The sequence below is a fragment of the Euleptes europaea genome, chromosome 4 (genome assembly GCF_029931775.1).
Source record: "Euleptes europaea isolate rEulEur1 chromosome 4, rEulEur1.hap1, whole genome shotgun sequence".
Classification (NCBI taxonomy): domain Eukaryota; kingdom Metazoa; phylum Chordata; class Lepidosauria; order Squamata; family Sphaerodactylidae; genus Euleptes; species Euleptes europaea.
Genome location: NC_079315.1, coordinates 15,989,583 through 16,016,746, shown reverse-complemented (window position 1 = coordinate 16,016,746; position 27,164 = coordinate 15,989,583). Strand labels below are relative to the sequence as shown.

Genomic DNA, 27,164 nt, shown 5'->3' with positions numbered 1-27,164 from the left:
TTTGTATGCTGTAATATTTCATAGTTATAAGTTTCATTTTGGTCACTTTGTATGATTTTCACTTTGTCACTAATATAATTTTGATATAGTAAGTTTCAGAGCTTGGTATTATTTCTTTGCACAGCTTGTCTAGTTAATACCTGTGCATCTTTTGCTTAACCTCCAGGTACTAGCTGAGATCTCCTGCTATTACAACCGATCAGTTCCCCTGGAGAAAATGGCTGCTTGGCAATTGGACTCTATGGCATTGAAGTCCCTCCCCTCCCCAAACCCCGCCCTCCTCAGGCTCCGCCCCAAACACCTCCCGCCAGTGGTGAAGAGGGACCTGTCAACCCTCGAACTTTAGCAAATGAGGCTATTACTGATGGGGAGATGATAGTGGGAAGGAGCTTTGGCTCAGGGGCAGAGCATCTGCTTGGCATGCGGAAGGTCCCGGGTTCAATCCCCGGCATCTCCAGTTAAAGGGACCAGGCAAGCAGGTGATGTGAAAGACCTCTGCCTGAGACCCTGGAGGTCTGAGTAGACAATACTGACTTTGATGGACCGAGAGTCTGATTCAGTATAAGGCAGGTTCATGTGTATGGCCTCGCCTGGTAGATTTCTGCCTGTCAGGCAACACTTTAATAATTTAGAGCATTTTTATCCTGCCTTCTCTCCAAGGAGCAAACACTGCACTTGGGGGGTACTATTGACCCTGCCCGTAGTGATCCACAGTGACTGCAGCTATGAAAGATTAGTCTTGCTTTTACCTCAGCAGCCCAATCCTGGGATCTGTTCCTTGAACATTTTAAAATGTGACTTAATGTATCTTCTCAACCCTGAACTGTTATTATTCTAACCATTTCTTCGTTGTCTCAGGTTCCCCCCCCCCCACACACACACACCACTTTATTTATTTTAAAAACTTTTGTACTCCAATTATCCTCTAGCTTTAAAAAAGCAGTTAAGCCTTTTCTAGAATATGGGGGAAAGGGGGCATCACGAAGTAAACGATGCCCACGAAAATATCGTATGATTTGCATTTATTAAGTTCTGCTAAGTGCATAAAACAAAGGGTACGATTTCTGGAAAAAGTACTGATGTATAATATTGGAACATGTATTGGAACATATCTTGACTGTACGATGTTTAACCTACTGTTGTGGTATTTTTATTTTGTTGTTATTATAAAGTAAACTTAAAATAAAGAGTCCCCCCCCCCCAAAAAAAGGAGTTAAGAGCAGAAATCAAATCAATACATAAAAATGCTGGCAGTATCGTGTTTATGTGCTAGCATCTAGTTTTTCCAGTGCAATCTGTGACTTTGATTTGTTCTTAAGGCAGGAAAAGAAAACCATTTTCTCCTACTGATTTCCCTTGACGGTACTGAGAACATTATGAGAAACCTAAAATTACTAAGAACACGGCAATGCCAGCCCAGCCAGGCTCTTGGAATTCCTCAGGGTTTCTCTCTCCGTGTGGACCGAGGGTCATTATTAATCAGCTCAGAGTATGGAATTGTGGAAGTGGATCCTGTCACACAGGAGGTGAGGCCCTGTATTTCTTTGTCAAGTTGTTTTTATGCAGACACAAAGCTGATGGTTAAAACACTTAGGGCTTTTTAGCTTGGAAAGAAGGGGGTTAAGGGGAGACATGATAGAGGTCTATAAAATTGTGCGTGGTACGGAGAGAGTGGACAGGGAGAAGCTTTGCTCCCTCTCTCATAATACCAGAACGCGGGGGTCGTCTGCTGAAGCTGGAGGGTGAGAGATTCAAAACAGATAAAAGCAAGTATTTCTTCACGCAACGCATAGTTAAATTGTGGAACTCCCTGCCCCAGGATTTGGTGATGGCTGCCAACTTGGAAGGCTTCAAGAGGGGAGTGGAAATGTTCATGGAGGAGAGGGCTATTCATGGCTGCTAGTCATAATGGCTACTAGTCATGATGCATACCTATTCTCTCCAGGATCAGAGGAGCATGCATGTTATATGAGGTGCTGTGGAACACAGGCAGGATGCTGCTGCTGCAGTTGTCTTGTTTGTGGGCTTCCTGGAGGCACCTGGTCGGCCACTGTGTGAACAGACTGCTGGACTCGATGGGCCTTGGTCTGATCCAGCATGGCCTTTCTTATGTTCTTATGTCACTTGGACAGTTCTGAAGCATTTTCTGCTCCAACAAAGCAGAGGAAAGTCAGGATTGGCTCTGCTTCAGGGAAGAAGGAAGTGAACACCAGGAAACACTTCAGCGGGTGCCATATTGGGGGGGTCACTGTTCTGACAACTCTCCGTCTAGCCACAGCTGTGGAACTAAAGCTGTGTGTTGCTGTTAGCATTTGCTGTTGATCACTTGGGTTCTTTCAAGGACTGATCTGTGTAGGAATATTAAGTCTTAAGAAGTTTGTAACTGATGTGAATTTAAATGGCATTATGAATATTAGCAGCAGGTGATTTTTTTTTCCTCATTGCCCTCTGTTTTGTCTATCTATAGGTCACAAATGAAATTTCTCTGACAGCGGAGGGGTTTCTGCCAGAAGATGGAAGTGGACACATTGTGGGCATTGAGGATCTGCCCGACCAAGAATCTGTCTGTGTGGCTACAGCCACTGGAGATGTTATTCTGTGCCACCTGAACACAAACCAGGTATGCTGTGATGGCAGGTGGTGCTACACAAGGGCAGACCAGAAATCTAGCCAGTGACAGTGGATGTCGCAGACTGGCTGCTTTCATAATAGTGAACTTGGAAGGCTTTAAGAGGGAAGTGGGCATGTTCATGGAGGAAAGGCTATCCATGACTACTAGTCAAAATGAATACTAGTCATGATGCATACCTATTCTCTCCAGAATCAGAGGAGCAGGCCTATTCTGTTAGGTGCTGTGGAACACAGGCAGGATAATGCTGCTGCAGTCGTCTTGTTTGTGGGCTTCCTAGAGGCACCCGGTTGGCCACTGTGTGAACAGACTGCTGAACTTGATGGGCCTTGGTCTGATCCAGCATGGCTTTTGTTACGTTCTTATACCTATTCTCTCTAGTATCAGAAGAGTATGCCTATTATATTAGATGCTGTGGAACACAGGCAGGACAATGCTGCTGCAATCATCTTGCTTGTGGACTTCCTAGAGGCACCTGTTTGGCCACGGTGTGAACAGACTGCTGGACTTGATGGGCCCTCTAGGTCTGATCCAGCAGGGTTTTTCTTAAGTTCTTAATGGCCTTCATGGCTTCTTCTGCCCACTCATTTTTAAATAAATTAGTTTTGTCTTCTTTAAATTTGTAGGAAAATAATATATACACTGTCACACATGTATAGCTAACCATAGACATATTTCAGGAAGCCATAAGCTGCTGTTTCATGTTGGGGAGGGGCCGTGGCTCAGTGGTAGAGCATCTGCTTGGCATGCAGAAGGTCCCAGGTTCAATCCCCGGCATCTCCAGTTAAAGGGACCGGGCAGGTAGGTGATGTGAAAGACCCTGCCTGAGACCCTGGAGAGCTGCTGCCGGTCTGAGTAGACAATACTGACTTTGATGGACCAGGGGACTGATTCAGTAGAAGGCAGCTTCATGTGTTCATGTACATCTGAAACCAGTTTAAAATATCCCTCTTTTTCTTTCTCTTAAAATAAAAAAAATCCCTTAGAATGAGGCTGGCCCACTTTAGACTGGAGCAGAATTCAGATGTGGGACACAGTCATTAATTAACAGCCATTGACTTTGTTTTACCCAAGGAAAAGGAAGACCGAGGTAGCATTTAGGGACTTGGAGAGCCAACACCATAAGAGCAGCATCAGTCAGACACATGTCATCCACTTAAGCTTTTTTTTTTGGCACTGCAATAAGTGATGATGGGACTTCCATTTGCTTACGTTCAGTACGTGAGCGCTGCTAAAGGTGCAAGAGCAGGGCCAGCGAAAGAAGGTGTCAATCCTGTTGTCTTTCCTCCTGTGCAGCTGGAGTGCGTCGGGAGTGTGGACAGTGGCCTGACAGTGATGAGCTGGAGTCCAGACCAAGAAATTATTCTCTTGGCGACAGGTACAGAGCAAAGTTTTCAAGCGGATATGGTCCGTTCTCTCCCATAATACTAGAACACGGGGTCATCTGATGAAGCTGGAGGGTGAGAGATTCAACACAGATAAAAGGAAGTATTTCTTCACACAATGCATAGTTAAATTGTGGAACTCCCTGCCCCAGGATGTGGTGACGGCTGCCAACTTTGGAAGAGGTCTATTCATGGCTACTAGTCAAAATGCTAGTCATGATGCATACCTATTCTCTCCAGGATCAGAGGAGCATGCCCATTATATTAGGTGCTTTGGAACACAGGCAGGATAATGCTGCTGCAGTTGTTTGGGGGATTCCTAGAGGCACCTGGTTGGCCACTATGTGAACATGGTGGACTTGATGGACCTTGGTCTGATCCAGCATGGTCTTTCTTAAGTTCTTATGACTTTTTTTTGGCTTTGGGTCTATGTCAGGTCAATTAGGTTAAATAAGGGGAAACTTACATTGCTTCAGCTGACCAAGAAAGTTTTGCTTTTAATATCTGTTGCATGTCTACCCTACAAAGGTCAGCAGACCCTGATTCTGATGACCAGGGACTTTGAGCCGATTATGGAAAATCAGATCCACCAAGATGACTTTGGAGAAGGTGAGTCACTGGAAAGGATGCTGGATTTTCACGGAATATAAAACTCGGCTTTGTGAAACCAAATGTCATGTATTGGGAGGATTGAATGCAAACAAAAACCACAATACCAGACAACTGGATTTGATTGTGTTATTTGACTGTTTCAGAATTATGGCAGTGTTATTACAAAGATGCAAATTCAAATAATGTATGTAAATGCAAGGATCCTACTTTTGGAATTCAATACAGTTGATCAAAAGGGCAAGTTATGAGATTTATAGATTGCATATATACTGTTGTACTTTGCTATATTCTCTGGCTGCCCTTTTAAAGTTTACTGCTTATATACAGGTTTAAAAGATAGTTTCCTTAACAGCAGCATAGGTATATATTGATAGGAGACTGGAAAATGAAAGTCTCATTAAATACTGGTACATGTGTAGGTATATCTCTCATCTATGTTTGCATTCTAGCTGTATCTGAAGAAGTGAGCTGTGGCTCACCAAAGCTCATACCCTACCAGAAAATATTTTTGTTAGTCTTTAAGGTGCTACTGGACTCTAGCCCTTTTTGACTATGTTTGCATGTATGTCTAAAACCACCTGAGCTACTGAGAATCCAGAAATACTAGGGTGTCCACTGATTACAATTCTTTACGTTGACTAATCATCTGACATTTAATAAATTATAAAAATTAGATTACCAATATCTTTCCAGATGCTCCTTTTCCAATCCCAGTAGCACAGCAGTTATAATCAGTACATCTGGTAGAATTGATCTTCTGGTGGAGTCTTTGTAATACCGCTAGTTTACTGTCTTGTTATGGAAAGAAGAGTTGAGGAACATCGGTCTGAACTTCAGTGGGAAATCACTTTTGTTTCTGAATCAAGATGTCTTCTTTGCTTGAAAAAACTAGGAAATGCAGCATGTCTGGTAGACAGCCTGGCATTGTGTGTGTGTAAAGTGCCTTCAAGTCGCAGCCAACTTATGGTGACCCCTTTTGGGGTTTTTATGGCAAGAGACTAACAGAGGTGGTTTGCCAGTGCCTTCCTCTGTAGCCTGGTATTACAGGTTAAGTATCCCTTATCCAGACTGCTTGGGACCAGAAGTGGTCCGTTTTTCATATCGTTCCATATTTTGGAATTTTTGCATATGCATAATGAGATATCTTGGGGATGAGACCCAAGTCTAAACATGAAATTCATTTATGTTTTATATATACTTTATTCAAATAGCCTGAATGTAATTTTAAACAATATTTTCAATACTTTTGTGTACACTGAACCATCAGTGGCGCTGCTGAGAGTCTGTGAGTAATGTCTGCATGCCGGCTTAAAATGTCCAGGTTTTGGATCAGTCCGGATATCGGATGTCTGGATAAGGGATACTCAACCTATACAAGAGTTTATAAAGCTTGTTCAGAGCATTAGAAGACAGTGTTGGGGGAAAATGCGGAACATGTGGGGTTCTTTTGTTTCAAATGTTTTTTAAAACCCAACCATTATTTCAAATGTCATGAATTGGCTTACTTACTTCTAGGGAAGTTTATTACTGTCGGCTGGGGTAAAAAGGAGACGCAGTTCCATGGATCTGCAGGCAAGCAGGCCGCTCACACCAAGCCAGTGGTACGGTATCTATTACAACGGCAATGTCAGTTGTGTGTTTTATATAATGAAATGTATTTGAAAGTCTGTTTTTAGTTGCCATTTTAATGTTGTTGTATGTGTTTTAGCTCTGTTTTAATTGCTTTAATGGTGTGTGTTTTGGAGGGAGTTAATGGTTTTAAAATGTGGTTTTTACTATGTGTGTTGCATCCCTCGGCATTACTGGGTGGCAAACATTTTAAAAAAACACACCCATACCTAAAGAGACTCTGCCCATGTTCTATGGGAGAGGTGGAGACAACGAAGCATGTCTTTTTTCGATGCCCATATTATAGTGGACTGAGGGTTAAGTTTGGCTATCCTATAATAGTTAATTTCACGGAAAGTTCAGAGCAGGTATGGCGGGATAAATTATTAATTGACGAAAAACCCCATGATTTCGAAACAAGCAGCCAATTTCTGAGCTGGTGTGATAAAATCCCAGAGTAAGAAAAGGGCTGATGGAAAGGATAAGGAATTTGAATAAGTATAGTAATTCTGCTCCAAATGTTACACTGCTGATAGTATTTTATCTGTACTTTATTTGTCTTGTTACCAATCTTTTAAATGTAAGGTTTTAGATTTTTGGAATTGTAGCATAGCAATGCAATATAATATTTTCTGGCCTATGACTGCAAGAAATTATTATTATGTATGTTGCAATTTGTGGACCGCCTTGGCGGCCCTTGTGAGGGCAGAAAGGCAGGATATAAATTCTGTAAAATAAAAATATATGTAAATATATGGCAGCAAGAGGAAAGGGATATAAGGAAATGCACCTATGGAAACTATTAGCGTTTACATGGGCCATAAATAAGATTCTACAGTCAGTGTGGCAGAGTTAGGGTTGCCAACCTCCTGGTGGGGCCTGGAGATATCTCAGTGACAGCTGATCTCCATTTGACAGCTATCAGTTACCATGGAGAAAATAACTGCTTTGGAGGGTAGACTCTAGTATTATACCCCACTGAGGCCCCCCCCCTTTTCAAACCCTGCCTGTCCCAGTTTCCACCCCCAAATCTCTGGGGAATTTCCCAAACCTAGGGTTGCAAGGTCCCTCTTTGCCACCGGTAGGAGGTTTTTGGGGTGGAGCCTGAGGAGGGCGGGGTTTGGGGAGGGACTTCAATGCCATAGAGTCCAGTTGCCAAAGCGGCTATTTTCTCCTGGTGAACTGATCTCAGTCAGCTGGAGATCAGTTGTAATAGCAGGAGATCTCCAGCTAGCATGTGGAAGTTGGCAACCCTAGTGTGGCTGCAAGGTAATCTTGCAAGTGTCCCCTATTGCTTCTGGGTTAACAGGAAGTGGGCATGTTTTTCCCACCCCAGGAAGTCTCACCTGCTTTGTCCTGGGATGATCACAGACCTCGCATCAGCTGGAGAGGCGACGGACAGTATTTTGCAGTCAGTGCTGTTTGCCCAGTGACAGGTTGGTATGACGCTTAAAACAATAAAATGTCACTCATCGGCAACTGAATGAAGTTGAATGAAGAGAATCAAAATCATGCGCTTTTTTTCTTTTCTTTTTTTTTAAAGACTTCCCAATCTATATCTTGCTGGGATTAATTCATATGCATATACGCACTTTTTTATTTTTGCGATCAAGTCCCAGGTTGTAGGTTTCTCAAGGCAAGAGAGGTTGGGAGTTGATTTGCCATTAGGGTTGCCAGGTCCCTCTTCGCCACCTGCGGGAGGTTTTTGGAGCGGAGCCTGAGGAGGGCAGGGTTTGGGGAGGGACTTAAATGCCATAGAGTCCAATTGCGAAAGCAGCCATTTTCTATTAGCTGGAGATTAGTTGTAATAGCAGGAGATCTCCAGCTATTATGAGGATAATAGCAGGAGATCTCCAGCTAGTACCTGGAGTACCCTATTTGCCATTGCCTGTCTCCACGTCATGCCCCTGGTATTCCTTGAAGGTCTTCCATCCAATTGCTAGCCCGGGTCAGGGCTGAGAGTGTGTGACTGGCCCATGGTCACCCAGCAAGCTTCCATGGCGTGTGTGGGGATCTGAACTATGCATGTATACGTTCCTTGGGTGTGTAGTAGGTGAATACAGCTATGGGCTGCCTCATTGGCTCCCACTAGGGTTGCCAGGTCCCTCTTCACCATCGGCAGGAGATTTTTGGAGCCTGAGGAGGGCACGGTTTGGGGAGGGGAGGGACTTCAATGCCATAGAGTCCAAGTGCCAAAGCGGCCATTTTTCTCCAGAGGAACTGATCTCTATCGGCTGGAGATCACTTGTAACAGCAGGAGATCTCCAGCTAGTACCTGGTGGTTGGCAACCCTAGCTCCCACTGATTTCTAGGGAACAAAGTAAATAAGCCGTAATGTGGCCCAGTTGAGAACCAGCAAAAAAGTGATCCCACCCCAGTCCTTGGAGAAACCAGGACAGACATATAATCCATCTAGCACCTTTTTATCCCCAAGAGCCAGTGTGGTGTAGTGGTTAGAGCGTTGGATTAGCATCTGGGAGACCCAAGTTTAGATCCAGCTATATAGTTTCAGCCTAACCCGTCTCACAGGTTTGTAGGGGGGATAACATGGAGGCCATGGCTGTGAGCTGCTTTGGGTCCCCATTAAGGTTGCCAACAGGCCTGGAGGGGGGGGAATCTTGCCCCTTTCATGTGTGGAAATCGGAGGCTGAAGCTTTTTTCATGGCAGAGAGGTAAACAACATCCATTAAGCCTCTGTGGAGGAGTGGGGAATCAAACCCGGTTCTCCAGATCAGAGTCCACCGATCTTAACCACTACACCACACTGGCTGCCATTATGCCGCTGCTGCCTATGCAGAGAACTAACCCTACACACGAAGCAAAATTCTTTAGCATGCCACCGTTCAGCGTGCGTTCACCAGATCTGGGTGGGCACTGACTTGAAGGGTGCTCAGGCCTGCTTTTTTTAAGACCTCATTGGCAACACCCAACATGCAACTCCAGAAATCTAAGAAACTGTTCTCTTAAGTCCTCCCTGTGCTTGATCTCTCTGGATAGATTGTTAGATATAAGGACTGTTGTTTATAATTTCGCAGAATTTATCATATAGTTAGAAGGATATAAAATGTGACTTAAAATCAAGGTATAAAAGGAGATGTAAACTCCCCGAAGGAGTATAAACTGTGTGAATGATGTATGTGTTTGTATGTTTGTTTATTTTGAAAATGTTAATAAAATATTAAAATAAAAAATGAAGTCTAAGAAACTGTTCTCCTAAGTCCTCCCTGTGCTTGATCTCTCTGTCCCCCGCCCCCCGCACACACCCTCTCCAAACATGTAGGGGCTCGAAAGATCCGGGTGTGGAGCCGAGAATTTGTTTTGCAGTCGACGAGCGAGCCTGTCCCTGGACTAGAGCAAGCCGTAGCCTGGAGGTGAGTATGGAAGAGCTGCCCTTTGTGTGTGTGTGTGCAAGGACTTTTTGTGCTTTGTTAGAACTCAGAGGGTTCTGCCTCCTCGTCATATGCTCATCGGGGTAACAGTGCAATCCTAGGCAGAGTTACTTCCATCTAGAAGGAAGAAGAGTTGTTTTTTATATTCCGACTTTCTGTACCTCTTAAGGAGAATCATACTGGCTTAGAATCTCCTTCCCTTCCCCACAACAGACACGTGGGGCAGGTGGGGCCAAGAGAGTTTCGGGAGAATAGCCCAATGTCATCCAGCTGGCTTCATGTGTAGGAATGGGGAAACCAACCCGGTTCACCAGATTAGAGACCGTTGCTCTTGTGGAGGAGTGGGAAACAAACCCGGCTCTCCAGATTAGAGTCCACTTCTCCTAACCACCACACCACGCTGGCTCTCACTAAACCCTCACCATACTAAACCCATTGATTTCCATTGACTTAGACTCGAGTAATTCTACCTAGGACTGCACTGGAAGGGTGTTGCAGCACGGTCCAGCAAACAGCATGTCCCTTCCTTAGCAAGCCCTCAGAAGTGAGAGGAGAGTGCAGCTCTGTGCAGGATATTGGGGGAAGAAGGGACTACAACTATGTGACTTGTTTGTGCATCGGATCTGAGCTTTGTCTCTTTGTTACATTTGAATGTGGCCAAGCGAAGGACCCCCAAGACTCAACAGGAGCAACTGAGAGCTGATCCTTCCCCACCTAGAGCCAAGAGTCACAAAGGTGGGGAAGGATCAGCTCTCAGTTGCTCCTGTTGAGTTCTGTGGGCCAACTTAAAGGGGTTGCTGTCTAGGACAGTGGCCAGGAGGGGAGGCACATGTACCCCCCAGGTCTCTTTCAACAGATAAACCCTCCTTCCTCCACCCCTTGCCTCCTATCAGTCCCAATGATTTTCATTCTTTTTAAAAAATATTTGTGCATTTGGGGAATTGTTGCTCAGAATTATCCTTCACAAAATACTGTCGCACCTCCTTCTTCCTTCGTTATGTCCTGAAGGCCCTTTGGAATCTTGATTGCATCCTCGCAAGTCAAAGCCAACAAACATGATGTTGTGTTCTTTGAAAAAAATGGACTCCTTCATGGGGAATTCACGCTTCCCTTTCAGAAAGGCCAAGTCAAGGTAAGGCAAGTCCCTTTCTGAGGGGGCTTGATTTTTCTGCAGAGATCAGAGTATCCGACTAAGATCTCATAGACCTTCAGTGCAATCCTAAACAGAGTTACATTCTTCTAAATCAGTGTGTTTAGAACAGTGGTTCCCAACATGGGGCACACGCCCCACAGGGGGGCAATTTGATTTTTAAGGTGGGCAATTCGAGAATGAGTTATTAACAGTTAATTTTTTGCATTTCTTATGGTTCTAGGGGCCTCATATACAGTATATAAATGTATATTGTGACATGCACATTTTTAAAATTAAAATCAGAATGTACATGGCGGTCAGCTGGTGACAATGGAGAGGGGGAAAGCCCGCTAATAATTATATGTCACAGGGGGGGCATCAGGATTTGAGAGATGCTTAGGTGGGGCATGGCCAAAAAAGGTTGGGAACCACTGGTTTAGAAGGTATAAGTCCACTTAGAATTACGCTGTCGGGTAATGAAGCTTGCTGGTTGACCTTAGGCTAGTTAGTTTCCCAAGCTACCTCACAAGGGTGTTATGAGGATAAAAGGGAGAAAGGAGAATCATGTACACCGCCCTGAGGTCCTTGGCAGGAAGGTGTGGTAAGAATTACTGGATGGGTAGATGGAATCCACTGGCGTCTCTCTCTCGTGTGTGTATCTATTGACTCCCTCCACCTAGTTTGAGGAATTTTGAGTTATTTGGAACACATTCAGTTGCTCGTTGTGAAGTACTCAGGAGACTACACTCTGTGGCAAAAGAATAACCATTCTCTTCAAAGTTTCTGACATCAATGCAAAACTCCAATCTGCATTCCTTTAGGTAAATGAGCTACTCTGGAATTCGGACTCTATGGTATTAGCTGTATGGCTGGAAGACCTGAAAACTGAGATTAACTCACAACCAAAGACTTATGGTAAGAACTTGGAATACTTTTGTGAATCTTAGTTTTCCAGAACTTTCTAGATCAGGCTCACAGTTGACTCTGCAGAATCTCCTGGAGCAGGCACCACTTGGGAGATGTCTGTTTCTAGCACTGGGGATGTATCACCCCTCAGGGCTGAGAAGAGCAACCCAAAAGCCAAGGAGATTGAGAAATGGGGCCTGGTATAGTTATCCCTTTGGTCTTTACTGTTAGTGATTGTGTGTCTTATGCAGTTCCCTAATTTTCAGCCCACAGTCGCTCATCCTTGCACATTCTCTGTGTTTATGTGCAGTTCAGCTGTGGACAACAGGAAACTATCATTGGTACCTGAAGCAAAGCCTACACTTTGGTAGTTCAGAGGATAGCAGGATCACGTCCCTGGCATGGGATCCAGAGGTTCCATATCGACTTCATATCCTTTGTCGACGGTGGCTGTACCTCTGCTATGATTGGCAGTGGAGTACAGACCGTAGCACTATGGAAGGGGTGAATGATTCGGCTGGGGTGGCAGTAATTGATGGAGGTACGCTTCCATGTGGTCTTTAATGAACTTTGTGGCATGTGTGTGTGTGTGTGGGGGGGGGAGAGATTGCAAGGCAGGTTATCCCTGTGGAAAGATCACAGTCCTCCAGACTGGGCCACATTTTAATCAGTCTTCATTTGTGTTTTATTCCCTTCTCCTTCCATCTTTCAGCTCCAAAAATTAAAAGCAAGGTGAATGTGACTAAGAATAGGGCTATGATTCTCATAAGCATTTGGCTGTCTGGTGTTGGAGACAGAATGCTGTGCTAGATAGACCATTGGTATTATTTAGCAGGACTCTTCCTGTGGTGTTACAAAGCTGAGGGAATTGAGGGGGGACCACTTGGAAATCACTTCTCACTCCTCAGAATCTCCCACCCAAGGAGTCGTAGCAAGCTAACTTCTTCCTCCCCCCCCACTTTTTTGCCTAAACCAACATTCAGCTGCCCTCAACATTCCATGCTCTTGGAGCTGCCCTCAATATTCCTTGCTCCTGGAATCTATTCACTCCTCATCAGGCCTTTTTTAAAGGGAAGGATGTTTTATTTTATTAACTTCTTGGGACAGCTGGCAGGTATGAAACTATTTCTTAGTCACGGTGCCTTATCATCTCACTTCAGAAGAAAGAACGATTTGTTTCACATCTCCCAAATGTTGCTTCTCTGCCTCAAAAACAAGTTCCTTCTTATCAGACTAACCCTGTTACTCATTTTATATTGATCTTCCTTGAGAGCAAGGTTGCATAGTGGTTGGGCTAGAATCCAGGAGACCTGGATTCCAATCCCTACTATGACATTCTGATTCTGCGCAGTCTTGAGCCAGTCACTCTTTCTTAGCCCAACCCACCTCACAAAGTTGTTGCGAGGGAAAGGGGAGCCATGTATACTGTCCTGAGCTCGTTTGAGGAAAGACAGGATAAAAATGCATAAGGTGGATGAATACCTGTTACATTGCAATGATGCACATTTGAGTTATTTTTCTCCTCTTGTTTCAAAGGCAAGGTGCTCTTGACGACTTTTCGGGATGCTGTGATCCCACCACCTCTTTCTACGTACCAGCTTCAGCTCTCCTGTGCTGTCAATCTAGTGGCCTTCCCTGTGGTGTCTTCTAGCTGTGGGGATTTTGCTGTCCTGGATGTGAACAACAGGCTTTCCATTTATAGATCCAGTAAGTACTCTGCATGCTGCTTCAATGACATTTCTTGTAAACAGCAGCTAGAATGGATGGCTTTTAGCTTTTCAGAAAGTTATAGGGGCACAGCGACCACGGTTTTGAAAGTTGTCCTTATGGGCACGGCTTAGCTCTGATGGCAAGTGCAGAACAAGAGGAAAGGTGGTGGCTAAAGCATAATATGGAAGATACACCAGGGGACAAGGTTTTAAAATGCATAAGGTGGATGCTAGGTTGCATAGTGGTTGGAGACCTGGATTCCAGTCCCTACTATGACATTCTGATTCTGCACAGTCTTGAGCCAGTCACTCTTTCTTAGCCCAACCCACCTCACAAAGTTGTTGCGAGGGAAAGGGGAGCCATGTATACTGTCCTGAGCTCGTTTGAGGAAGGACAGGATAAAAAGATACACCAGGGGACAAGGTTTTAAAATAAGCAGTGGACATTTTCTGCAGAAGACATCAGATTTCCCCCCCTGTTAATTGAGTTACCTAATTTAGAGGGCGATCAAATGTTGTGGAAATGTCTAGGAATTGTAATGGGGGGTTCTGGCTGCTCACAGACCCTGCTGAACTTGTGTGCTGTATGGCGTGCCATCTGATATTTACATTTATTCATATTTTATATGTAGTATGGATGTTTTGAGGAGCCCCGTGGCGCAGAGTGGTGAGCTGCAGTACTGCAGTCAAAAGCTCTGCTCACGACCGGAGTTCGATCCCGACGGAAGTCGGTTTCAGGTAGCCGGCTCAAGGTTGACTCAGCCTTCCATCCTTCCGAGGTCGGTAAAATAAGTACCCTGCTTGCTGGGGGTAAAAAAGAGGAGCCAAACTGGATTTGTTTCCCCACTCCTACACATGAAACCAGCTGGGTGACCTTGGGCTAGTCACAGCTCTCTCAGTCCCATCTACCTCACAGGGTGTCTGTTGTGGGGAGGGGAAGGGAAGGTGATTGTAAGCCGGTTTGAGTCTCCCTTAAGTGGTAGAGAAAGTCCGCATATAGAAACCAACTCTTCTTCTTCTTCCCTATGTCATATTATTGTAAGCTAATCATAGCTTTCATGTTGAACACATAGGATTCCCTGTTATCTAGTATGCACAAAAAACAATGGAAGTAATATCCAGTCTCAAAGTATTTTAAAAGTTTTTTTTTTAAAAGTTGTAATCGAAATGACCTTCTTATTTGCTGTCTTCCGGGAAAATAACCAGAGGTTTGCTCGCTGCTTCCTCTGTGTACTGAATTTGGCTCCTCTTTTTTGCATGCTGTTCTCATTCATGACAAGGGATGCAAAAAAAAAATATTATGGAATTTAGGAACCAGTCACATTTTTTAAATGCTAGTTTGGAAGGAGTGAGCCAATTAGAGGAAAGATCCGAGTGCGCCAATTATAGGAAAAATCTTGTTCTTCTTGGTGTGTCTCAGTTTCTCTCCCCTGGTGGAAAGTGCTGTTAAGTCACAGCTGACTTACAGCGGCCATGTAGGGTTTTCAGGGCAAGAGACGTTAGGAGGTGGTTTGCCATTGCCTGCCTCCGCATGAGCTGAAAGAGTTCTGAGGGAACTGTGACTGGCCCAAGGTGACCCAGCAAGCTTCATGTGGAAGAGTGAGGAATCATACCCAGTTCTCCAGATTAGAGTCTGCCACTCTTAACCACTACACCACGCTGGCTCTCCCCTACCTGCATCTTTTCCTCCAGAAGGGTTTTTCTCACCCCTTTTCCTGTAGCCTCTTTTTGTGTGCTGCTAGGTTGCCTTAGGAAGAAAGAGTGTCTGGTTGTACGTGTGGGAGGAGGTTCTCCAGATCAGAGCGTCCAGGTTGTACGTGTGGGAGGAGGTGAAACTTGTTTCATAGCTAGCAGTCTTAGCACTAGAACCTATTTTTGCAGGACTGGAATAGCCAGATGGATCTTAGATCTTTTGATTGTTGTAGCTTAACACTTTGCGGCTACACAAAGCTGCTAAAATTCCTCAGGAAGGATCCAGGATCAGAGGAGCATGCCGAATATATTAGGTGCTGTGAAACACAGGCAGGACGGTGCTGCTGCAGTTGTCTTGTTTTGGGGGGCTTTCTAGAGGCACCTGGTTGGCCACTGTGTGACCAGACTGCTGGACTTGATGGGCCTTGGTCTGATCCAGCAGGGCTTTTCTTATGTTCTTATGTTCAGTGTAGGTTTATCACATCATCTGTTCACTGCCTTTTCCACAGGTGGTTATGATGATGAAGACCCTCCTACAGTTCAAAATGGTGCCGTTGGTGGAAGTGGATTTAAAGTCCCCATCAGAGCCCCTCAGCTGGAAAAGTCCTACAGGTACATGAGGTTAAATTTGGTACGGAAAGTGATACTTTTTAAAAAAATTGTATTAAATTTTTATTTTTCAAAACAACATAACAAAACAGCATAAAACAAAATACATGACATACACACATTTTACATAGCTATGACAAGACATCATCTATTGTTTGGAGCAATTCTATATTCCACTAGCCCTTTCTACTGTTCTAGGAGATTATTTGTATATCTAAAATATAAAATATAACTGGACCTTAGAAGGATAAGAGGGAATCTAGACATATTCTCATACCTTCTTGTAAGATACATTCAATTCTTATTGTTATATAATTCCACTTGTGTATACTAAGCCTTCCAGTCAACCCATTTAAAAAATAGTTAACGATACATAATGATACTATAAATTTTAACCAATTTAATGATGTTTGCTTTAATCTAATATATACTTAAACCTATTCAACAAGTATAAATGTATTATAATAATACCATGTAATACCCATGTGGAACGTGATTCTTGAGGGAATGTGCATCGCCAGGACCTTTTAGGAAGAACTGTCTTCCAAAACTGGGTGAGGGAAATGCGTCACCTCCGGTTACTAGGATGGCATTTTGCTTGATATTCTGTATTCCAGTACCATGGACAGCGGAAAATAGAGAAGACCAGGGAGGCACATTTGACTTTAACATAATTTTTGTGTCAGTAGGCCTCACTCTGTATTTATTATTATGCTCATCTTGTCCTTCATCCCCAGTGCTCAGGGCAAGGTGTGTGATTGTCCGGTTTTCTTTTTTTCATCTCAACCAACCTTGTAAAGAAGAAGAGTTGGCTTTTATATGCCTTCCTTTACTACTTAAGGAAGTATCAAACTGGCTTGCAATCACCTTTTCTTCCCCTCCCCACAACAGACACCCTGTGAGGTAGGTGGGGCTGAGGGAGCTCTAAGAGAACTGTGACTAGCCCAAGGTCACCCAGCTGGCTTCATGTGGAGGAGTGGGGAAACCAATCCGGTTCACCAGATTAGCCTCCACCGCTCATGTGGAGGAGTGGAGATTCAAACCTGGTTCTCCAGATCAGAGTCCACCACTCCAAATCATCACTCTTAACCACTACACCATGCTGGCTCTCACGGTTACACGGCAACCAGAGGAAGGAGCTAATCTAGGGAAGGAGTTCCCAACATGGTACCTATGTGAATAATTTGTATATAATTTGTCTTCTTCTTGTTGTTTACTGCTGCAGAATTGACCTAAACACCAAGGAAGAGAGAAACCCACTGTGGTTGCGTCTTCTCACCTGGGTGCAAGATGACTTGTTCCTTGCTGCTAGCCAGGGGCATCTCCCAGCTCAGACATGCATTCACCATCTGAAGCTGTCCTCTGTAGAAGAAGCCCGTATTGATATCAGGTACTGACAACAACAATTTAACTCGGTTTTGAGCAGCTCTGGAAGTCCTTAATGCCCCTTTGAAACTGGCTTTATTAGCAGTTGTAGAGACTCAGATCATGAGGATGCCGGTGGCTGTGGAAAGCCCATTTTTATAACCTGCCTCATTGTTACATTAGCTAACCAGAGTGCTTCTGATTTGTATAAAGAGCATCATAGTCACGTAACAGCCATGTAAGAGGCATTGTTTGTGGGTGTGAAGGGTAAGTAAAATTAGAATAATCTAAGATCTTTATTTTACGAGGCACCATTATTTTTAGATATGGTGTGCATCTCTTGCTGACATGCAATCCTTCTGCAAGTTAGATGTATGCAAATTCTCTTCAGGATCAATGTGGCATGTGTGAAAAGCTGGGTACAAGATTGCAGCCAAAATCTGCAATCTGTCTCTTCCCCCTCCAACCCCCAGCTAGATGAATTGTTCTGCATAGCTCAAAAGCTTGTACACCCTGTTCCTATATGATAGAAGCTAGTCTGTTCAAAGATACTGCCTTATCTCAGGTACGATTTTTACTCTGTAGGACCAACACAGGAACAACTATCATACCAAAATCCAGTTCAGTGCCACCTTAAAGACGAACAACGTTTATTAAAATAAGAGCTTTCGTGAGTCACAGCTCACTTCTGCGGATAAGAAAAAACAAGTGGTGACTCATGAAAACTCATATTTTAATAAATGTTGTTGGTCTTTAAGTTGCCACTGGAATTCTGTTTTATTTTGCCTCAACAGGCTAACAGGGCAACCCTTTTTTCAATCAGAAATATAAGCAACAGAAATTGATAACCTTTTGGAAAGAGTTTACGGATGAGCCAGCATGGTGTAGCGGTTAAAGAGCAGTGGTTTGGAGCGGTGGACTCTAAACAGGAGAACCGTGTTTGATTCCCCACTCCTCCACATGAGCGGCGGATGCTAATCTAGTGAACCCACTCCTCCATGTGATGCCAGCTGGGTGACCTTGAGCTAGTCACAGCCCTCTTAGAGCTCTCTCAGCCCCACCTACCTCCCAGGGTGTCTGTCGTGGGGAAGGGAAGGGAAGGTGATTGTCAGCCAGTTTGATTGTTCCTTAAGCGGCAGAGAAAGTCGGCATATAAAAACCAACTCTTCTTCTATTTGTTATTCAGTCAGGGTTTGGGGGACGTTTGCTAGTGGATTATTGCTTTCAAAATTCTCGGTTTCCAAAGCAAAGGGGGAGAGCGCAGGTCGACCTCAGGACAGTCACCTTCCCCCATTTCTCATGCTTTGTTCACAGCTCACCTGTGACTGTGGATGGAGACGTCATCAGCCTGTCTTGCAACCCAAAGACCCAGCTGGTAGCTCTGCAACTCTCCGATGGCCATGTAATGAAGTATCTGTGGGGTATGTGTGACCACGGCAATTCATTTGAGTTGGCTGGATCTGGAGGTTCTCACTTGGGGAACGGCTACTCCTCTGGAATGGAGCTCTTAGTTCGCATGCGGAAGAGTTGGTCCTCAGCCACGTCTAGTTAATGGGATCTTCCATGACAAAGCTGGGAAAGATCTCTGCTGAAAAGCTGGGGCAATCGGCTGTCCCTAATTCATACCCGAAGGCCTCAAATTTTATTCATCCATTCTAGATGGTCTTGCTTAATGGGATCTTAATCATAGAGTTGGAGGGGAGGGGTCGTGGCTCAGTGGTAGAGCATCTGCTTGGCATGCAGAAGGTCCCAGGTTCAATCCCCGGCATCTCCAGTTAAATGGACTAGGCAAGTAGATGATGTGAAAGACCTCTACCTGAGACCCTGGAGAGCCGCTGCTGGTCTGAGTAGACAGGACTGACTTTGATGGACCAAGGGTCTGATTCAGTATAAGGCAGCTTCATGTGTTCATGAGGTCACCAGGGTCATCTAGTCCAATCCCCTGCACAATGCAGAAAATTCACAACTACCCCTCTATATCCCCAGTGACCCCTACTTCATGCCCAGAAGATGGGGAGGAAAACCCTCCAGGATCCCTGGCCAATCTGGCCTGGAGGAAAATTGCTTCCTGACCCTAGAGTGGCGATCAGCATGTAGGAAAGGGCATGTAGGAAAGGGCCATGAGAGCCAAACACTGACACAACTCTTCCTGCCCTCCCTTTTCATGATCTGCCTAACTTCATAGAATCAGCATTGCTGACAGATGGCCATCTAGCCTCTGTTTAAAAACCTCCAAAGAAGCCCATTCTGTTTCTGGTGATGTGTAATTTGACTTTTATTATGTAGAGTTTATGCATCTTCTCTATTATGCTTTAGCAGCCGAAACCCCCACTGTCGTCCCTTGGCTGAGCAGCAGTGGTTTGGCTGTCCGCTTTCCCTCTCCATGTATGCAGATTGCGCAGGCAGTGATTGGCGGACAAGTAAGTGAGCAATGAGTGTGAAATCTAGACTGGGTGAGCAAATAACCTGGGAACCCCTCCATCACCTCTCACCACTTAGTCATTTGTTCCTGGCAAGTAGAAAAACCTTGCCCTGATCAGAAGAGTTGCTGCACTGCTACAGAAGTGCTCATGATACCAACAGCTATGCCAGGGGTACATGTCACAATGCCACATGTGAGAGCCATCATGAGAGCCAGCGTGGTGTAGTGGTTAGGAGTGGTGGACTCTGATCTGGAGAACCAGGTTTGATTCCCCACCCCTCCACGTAAGCAGCGGAGTCTAATCTGGTCAACCGGGTTGGTTTCCCCACTCCTACACACGAAGCCAGCTGGGTGATCTTGGGCTAGTCACAGCTCTCTCTGAACTCTCTCAGCCCCACCTACCTCCCAAGGTGTCTGTTGTGGGGAGAGGAAGAGAAGGAGATTGTAAGCCGGTTTGAGACTCCTTAAAAGGTAGTCAGCATATAAAAACCAGGTCTTCTTCTTCCTCCTTCTCTTCCTCCTGTTCCTCCTCATCCATGTTCCTCTCGGTCCCCTCTATTTGCAGAGTAAACAGTTGCCTGCTGTTGGCAGTCTGACATTCAAGGCTTTCCATTCCACAGTTTCAAGTAAGCAATGAGAAAGTTCTGAATGTTACTATAACTTAAAAAAAATTTTTTTTTTTAGTTCTATTCCTCATTGCTTGAATTATGTGCTTCAGAACATGTGGGCAGTGCCTGGTGGACCCCACACGTGGCTCATTGAGAATTTCAGTGGCTGAGTTTCAGTGAGTGGCCCAAAGTCACTCAGCAAGTTTCCATGGAATTGGGGGTTTGAACACCAATCTCCCAGATTCTAGTCTGATATTTTATCCACTATATTTTTTTTAAGCAGAATTTGCAAAGACTGCAAGTCTGTTACCTTATTTCATGTTTTTTCTTTTTTAAAAACTTGTGTTCTCAGAACACTCATAGTGTGTATAGTGTGTATAGTGTGTATACACACTATAGTGTGTATAGTGTTCTCAGAACACTCATCATATCAGACCAATAAAAATTAAATTGCATCCTCCAATCACAATGCAGGATGTTGTGGCGTAGCAAGAGGAGCAAGGCCTATTAAGGATAGCAACAACCAGCTAACATACAATGTATTATTTTTTAAAAGTGGATAGCCACTTTGGTCTGTAGCATAATTCAAAAACAAAAGCCGTATGATAGTTTTTATTAAATGTATGTTAAGTGCTGTCAAGTTGCTTCCAACTCATGGCGACTCTATGAATTCATTACCTCCAAAATGTCCTATTGTTAACAGCCTTGCTCAGGTCTTGCAAACTGAGGGGCCCTGGCTTCCTTTATAGAGTCAATCCATCTCATGTTGTTTTATTAAACAGCACAATACAAACGTTGCCAGTTTTCTCCAGAACTGTTTATCAGGCAGTATACAAAAAACCCCCACAATTCTATTTTTTACCATCCAGCCTGATGAAGAGTTCTGGGTAGCTTGAAAGCTTGCATACTTTGTACTGTTGTGTTGGTTTGGTTGGACTTAAAGGCTTTTGTGGGTGTCATTTATATCATCATGCCAACAATGTTTTGTCTAACTGTTATGATCTCACTGTTTCAAGACATGCGCCATATTGGGGTCAACAAAATAATAAGGAATCATTTTTTTATACAGCTATTTATATATTATTTATTTTCTAACCATGTGCTGTATCCCCTTTTTGTCTTAGGATACCATTTTTGGCCTGACTGACAGATGTCGTTTTTTCATGAATGACGCTGAGGTACCAATTATTCTTAGTTTCTCTCTCGCCTCAGAAATGTTGTTTATGTGATGTTCTTCCTCCAGTAGTTCAACATGAAGGAGGTTTCTTCTCTGCTTTGAGTTCCGGATGGGAAAAAAGTGGGCATAAATATTTTAAGGGAGCCCCGTGGCGCAGAGTGGTAAGCTGCAGTACTGCAGTCCAAGCTCTGCTCATGACCTGAGTTTGATCCCAACGGAAGCTGGTTGCAGGTAGCCGGCTCAAGGTTGACTCAGCCTTCTATCCTTTCGAGGTCGGGAAAATGAGCACCCAGCTTGCTGGGGGTAAAGGGAAGACGGCTGGGGAAGGCACTGGCAAACCACCCCGTAAACAAAGTCTGCCTAGGAAATGTCGGGATGTGACGTCACCCCATGGGTCAGGAATGACCCGGTGCTTGCACGGGGGACCTTTACCTTTAAATATTTTAAACAAATACATTTAAATAAAATTAATTTAATATGACCTAAATAAATGTTTCTTAGGCTGCTTCAAATGTCACATCTTTCATCATCCATGATGAGTTTCTGTTGGTGACCACCCATTCCCACACCTGCCAGTGTCTGGCTCTGAAGAACACATCCCTGAAAGGTACATATCCTGGTGTTTTCTTGTAATAAGGAGTGCTCTGGTTGGTTGTTTCTTCACAGACCACTTTCCTCTCCATGTATTTTCTCTACTTTCCTCAAACACACACAGCCATCTTGGATGGCTTCTGCTTTCAGTTCTTCAGAGTGGCTGTTAATATTCCCCCATTAGTATAAAAATAGACACTTCTGTGTATATAATAGTTAAACCAAAATTCACACAGAAAACAAATATTCCAAGCAATTTCAATATAATTCCAATATTACCATCATAATGCAAAAGTCATATCAAAGCACAGGTCATAAATTACAAAGTCACATGTATTGTTCACAAGTAGGTGCATACAAGCAGGTAAGTGTATAGTCCTGGTTATAAATATAGATAAGTAGACACATCACCATGTATATAATAATTCTAACAATATTTTTTCTTCTTCTTCAGTAACAATATATTCATCAGAAGTCAGACAGGTAACCAGGACTATACACTTACCTGCTTGTATGCACCTACTTGTGAACAATACATGTGACTTTGTAATTTATGACCTGTGCTTTGATATGACTTTTGCATTATGATGGTAATATTGAATATTCCCCATTGACAAGGGTTAAGGTCATTTTGCAGTCGTCCTGTAGCACAAGGACAACGTAGATCAGGCTTTATAAACGAATGAAGAGTAGCAGAGGGAAATGTGTTTTCGTTGGTGCTGTGGCTTCAGTCTTCTGAAACTGTGGAATGCTGTGTACAGTTCTGGTCACACACCCCCACAAAAAAAAGGATATTGCAGAGCTTGAGAAGGTGCAGAGAAGAGCAACCAAAACGATCAGGGGACTAGAGCAACTGCCCTATGAGGAGCTGTTAAAACGCTTAGGGCTGTTTAGCTTAGAAAGAAGGCAGTTAAGGAGAAATATGATAGAGGTCTTTTCAATTATGCAGGGTATGGAGAAGGGTTATGAAACTGTTTTTTGACCAAGGCCTATTCTGCCATTACTCATTGGGGATTTGGTTAAGAATCTTGGGCTCTTGCATACCCCAATCCCATTTCTTTACCACAGAGGTACACAGGCATATATGAATAGCCCTCTCCTCGATGAACATGTCCACTCCCCTCTTACAGCCTTCCAAGTTGGCAGCCATCACCGCATCCTGGGGCAGGGAGTTCCACAATTTAACTATGCATTGTGTGAAGAAATATTTCCTTTTATCTGTTTTGAATCTGTCACCCTCCAGCTTCAGCAGATGACCCCGCCTTCTAGTATTACGAGAAAAGGAGAAAAGCTTCTCCCTGTCTGCTCTCTCCATACCATGCATAATTTGATAGACCTCTATCATCTCCCCTCTATCATGTGATGTAGTTTGATTCTTTTGGGTTACGTGCGGGCACCCAGCGCCCTCTTATTAGGCACTCCTTTCCCATTCATACAAACATTCAACGGAGATGGAAAGTTCTTCCTTTGGGTCTGAGCTCTTACCCTACTTACTGTGGTATCTTCAGCTCTGCAAGCGGCTTTGGGCAGCACTTCCACCCCCGACAATGAGACCCTGCGAAAGATTGAAAGAGGATCCCGGATAGTCACGATTGTGCCACAGGATACCAAGCTGATATTACAGGTGAGTGCACTTGTGTGTTCATACAGCTCAAAGCAGCTTGGTCCAACATCATGGTGTTTGTTGCATGGACTAGAAAGCTGAGTTTACATGGGTAGGAGAATCCTGTGGTTTAGCTCTTGCTGGACTGTACCACTTCAGACCATGGGGGGCGGGTGTGTATGTGGAAAGTGCCATAAAGTCACAGCCAGCTTATGGCAACCCACCCCGTAGGTTCTCAAGGCAGGAGACATTCAAAGTTGGTTTGCCATTGCCTGCCTCTGCGTAGCAACCCTGGACTTCCTTGATGATCTCCCATCCAAACACTAACCAGGGCCCACCCTGCTTATCTTCCAAGATCTGATAAGTTCGGACTAGATTGGTCCATCCAGGTTGCGGGACAGGTGGGGTAGACCGCAATTTTGTCATTTCCCCTCTGTATAGAGAGCAGTCGGCCAGGGTGACCACGGGGAAACGCCCCTGCATTCTTCTTCTCCCCCCATTTAGGTGGCTACACATGTACTGATGGGCTGTGTGTGCAGCCCACCCCCCAGCTACTTTGGGTTAGGAAAATGCGAGGGGGTAAAACCCCCTTCCCCCGCATTGTGATCTTAAACCAGTTCAGGGCCCCGTACACTTGGGAAATGAGTTCCCTCACCCCTGACAGCTGAACTGTCTCGGTCAGAGTCAGGTGTGGGGAACTGAGTTACTATGCAATACAAATAGTGTGACCCATAGTCATGTTTATCTCTTAGGGGATAAAGAGCAAAAGGTGTCTCTGTGACAGTTCAGAAAACCAATGTCCTTCAGCTACAGGGGACATTGAAACCATTGAACATGCACTGATATGTTGCCCATTCTACCACGAAGTTAGATCAAAGCTTCTTTCCCCCCTACTTGGTAAATTCCTTGAAGAGTCAGCTGAGCTTTTGGCAAAAAACTCCTATTAGGAGAAGACCCTCAGCTTATGCTCCAAACTGCCAAGTTCTGCGCCGTTACTATTAAAATACGCAGAACTTTATTAGAAAATGATTGTTAGAATATTTTACAATTTTATCAATTTTAAGATGACAATTTTAACCAGGGGTTGCTTTTATTGACCTTACACCTTTATATGTCTGTGATTCTGTGGTGCAAACCTGTTGAGTCTGGGAATTTTGACATGTTGGCACGTGATTGGTCTGTCGACCGTATTAATAAATTAAATTTGATTTGATTTGAATGTCCTTCAGCTTTCACGAGTTGGGAAACTCTGTGTTAGGTGGTTCTTTGTGACTTTTATTTCCTGCCTTTCCACTCTGTGCTCAAGGCAGATAGGAAATTGAAATCCCATTGATCAGTTACACTCATTCAGTACAAAATGCAATGCAGGACCCTGAGCCACTGATGTCCAGAGTCTGAGCAGGGACACCAGATGGACTATGTCACTGGAATGTGATGTTCTCGGCGGTTTGGATAAGTGGTCTTCTTGGGCTCTTTCTGTAGGTACCAAGAGGAAACTTGGAAACAATTCATCATCGGGCTCTCGTGTTGGCCCAAGTTCGGAAGTGGCTGGACAGGTAAGTCAGTCTTTTGGACTTCATGATGTGCAAGGCAATGATCCCCAGTGTGTGGCACTCACGGAGGGCGTGGTATCAACATGTATTTCCTGGGGCCCACTTCCATCTTCATTAAGGTATGGGCCAATCCTGGCTTTCCTTCACCTCTCTAGAGCAGGAGGTGCTTTGAAAGATCCCGGATGGTGTCACCTTTGGGTCTGCTGGGAGCGCTGATTTGGGAACAGTTGCCTTTATCCATCATTTTGACTCCCAGCGTTTTGTTGTGATTGCCTCCCACGGTGGCCATTTTGTGATTGTTCCCACCTCTGATGGCAGCCATTTTGCGGTAGTGCCCACTGTGTGTGTTAAGTGCTGTCAAGTTGCTTCCGACTCATGGCGGCCCTATGAATCAATGTCCTCCAAAACGTCCTATCCTTAACAGCCTCGCTCAGGTCTTGCAGACCGAGGGCCGTGGCTTCCTTTATAGAGTCAATCCAGCTCATGTTGGGTCTTCCTCTTTTCCTGCTGCCTTCGACTTTTCCTAGCAGGATTGTCTTTTCCAGTGACTCTTGTCTTCTCTTAATATGTCCAAAGTGCCCACTACCCTTTCTCAAAATTCTAAAGCGCTCACAGACTCAACAGGTGTGGAGTCCCCAGTGTAAGGCATTGGGAGTATAGGCATGTACCCCACCAGCATGGTGTAGTGGTTAAGGTGTCGGACTAGGATCTGGGAAACCCAGGTTCAAATCTCTACTCTGCCATGGAGGCTTGCCGGATGATCTTGGGCCAGTCACACACTCTCAGCCTCGACCCCGGCAAGTATTTGGATGGGAGACTCTGTCAGGATCATAAGCCCATCTCTGGTTCTTTCCCAAGGATTCACTCAGACAGCTCGAAGTCTGAAGTAAAACTCTTCATTAGGAAGACTAGCAGATACAGACTAAAGGCACGACAGCTCAAAGGCTTGGAAAGTTGGCAGCGTCCCTCAAGGGGAGCTGTAGGGTTTAAAAGCATGTTCAAGATACTCGCTTGGTGTTGCCAGGCAACTCTGATAAAGTTCTCAAGGGCAAAGACACAGCAAATACCAGGTGCTGAATGAGCATAACACTCTGGGAAAACACTCTGGGAAACGGGATCAAGCCAAGACCTGACAGGGACCTCCAAGGAATACCAGGGACGTGACGTGGAGGCAGGCAACGGCAAACCACCTCTGAACGTCTCTTGCCTTGAAAACTCTACATCATAAGTCAGCTGTGATTTGACAGCAAAACACACACACACATATTTTAATTAATTAAAATGTGTCCCACCTCCCGCCCCCTCTGACAGGAGCCGAAAGTGGCCTGCATAATGGCATTTTCCTGTTTCCATGAATGTATCAGAACTGACTCTTGCCAATCTGTCGCTCCCTACAGGATTCAGTTTAAAGAAGCGTTTGAATTTATGAGGAAGCTGCGAATCAATCTAAATCTCCTTTATGACCACAATCCAAAGGCAAGTTGGAGGAAAGCTGTTGGCATTTACTCATAGGACATCTTGTGTAGGGGGGTGGGAATTATGAAAGGACCCTCAAAAAGTACAATACTCTTGGTAACAAGGATGGGGTGGCATGGGTGCAGCCTGGCTACTAATTATCATACAATAGGGAGGGGCTGTGGCTCAGAGGTAGAGCATCTGCTTGGCATGCAGAAGGTCCCAGGTTCAATCCCTGGCATCTCCAGTTAAAGGACCAGGCAAGGAGGTGATGTGAAAGACCCCTGCCTGAGACCCTGGAGAGCCGCTGCCAGTCTGAGTAGACAATACTGACTTTGATGGACCAAGGGTCTGATTCAGTATAAGGCAGCTTCATGTGTTCATGTGTTCAGTAGTATTAATAGTTATTAAAAAATAAATGTCCAGTTATCTAAAATTTTCTTTACTATGGAATAGTGAAACCTTTTTTAAAAAAAAGATGGTTAATGAAAAGACAAGTATTGGCTTGCCCAGAAGCTCAGTGCGGGAAGCTGGCCAGACAGAATGGCAGCACCGCAGCTTTTCATTGATTCTCTGTCTGCATTCTCACAACATAAAACACATTCAGCCATTCAAAGGAAGGAGGGAATTGGAGACCTATGACATGTGAATCCTTAGCACCTAGCTGCAGGGGTGGAATTCAGGGCAGGCACAGAGCACCTGGTTGTTTTTAAAGTTGG

General features: G+C 44.5%; 1 protein-coding gene across 1 annotated transcript in view; it reads left to right on the top strand.

The window, feature by feature from the left end:
- Window positions 1–1,351: 1,351 nt before the first annotated feature.
- The window catches only part of ELP1 (elongator acetyltransferase complex subunit 1), a 48,870-nt gene continuing 23,057 nt past the window's right edge, over window positions 1,352–27,164 (top strand). Inside the window, exons 1-20 of the mRNA XM_056848933.1 lie at window positions 1,352–1,526; window positions 2,468–2,620; window positions 3,926–4,007; window positions 4,543–4,623; window positions 6,142–6,227; window positions 7,571–7,670; window positions 9,515–9,605; window positions 10,632–10,755; window positions 11,577–11,670; window positions 11,972–12,202; window positions 13,198–13,368; window positions 15,572–15,674; window positions 16,897–17,061; window positions 18,351–18,457; window positions 19,353–19,456; window positions 21,191–21,244; window positions 21,745–21,850; window positions 23,343–23,458; window positions 24,920–24,993; window positions 26,388–26,466. Of these exons, the coding sequence (XP_056704911.1) occupies window positions 1,377–1,526; window positions 2,468–2,620; window positions 3,926–4,007; window positions 4,543–4,623; window positions 6,142–6,227; window positions 7,571–7,670; window positions 9,515–9,605; window positions 10,632–10,755; window positions 11,577–11,670; window positions 11,972–12,202; window positions 13,198–13,368; window positions 15,572–15,674; window positions 16,897–17,061; window positions 18,351–18,457; window positions 19,353–19,456; window positions 21,191–21,244; window positions 21,745–21,850; window positions 23,343–23,458; window positions 24,920–24,993; window positions 26,388–26,466 (2,271 nt within the window). The 5' untranslated portion in view covers window positions 1,352–1,376. The remainder of the gene's footprint in view (window positions 1,527–2,467; window positions 2,621–3,925; window positions 4,008–4,542; window positions 4,624–6,141; window positions 6,228–7,570; window positions 7,671–9,514; window positions 9,606–10,631; window positions 10,756–11,576; window positions 11,671–11,971; window positions 12,203–13,197; window positions 13,369–15,571; window positions 15,675–16,896; window positions 17,062–18,350; window positions 18,458–19,352; window positions 19,457–21,190; window positions 21,245–21,744; window positions 21,851–23,342; window positions 23,459–24,919; window positions 24,994–26,387; window positions 26,467–27,164) is intronic.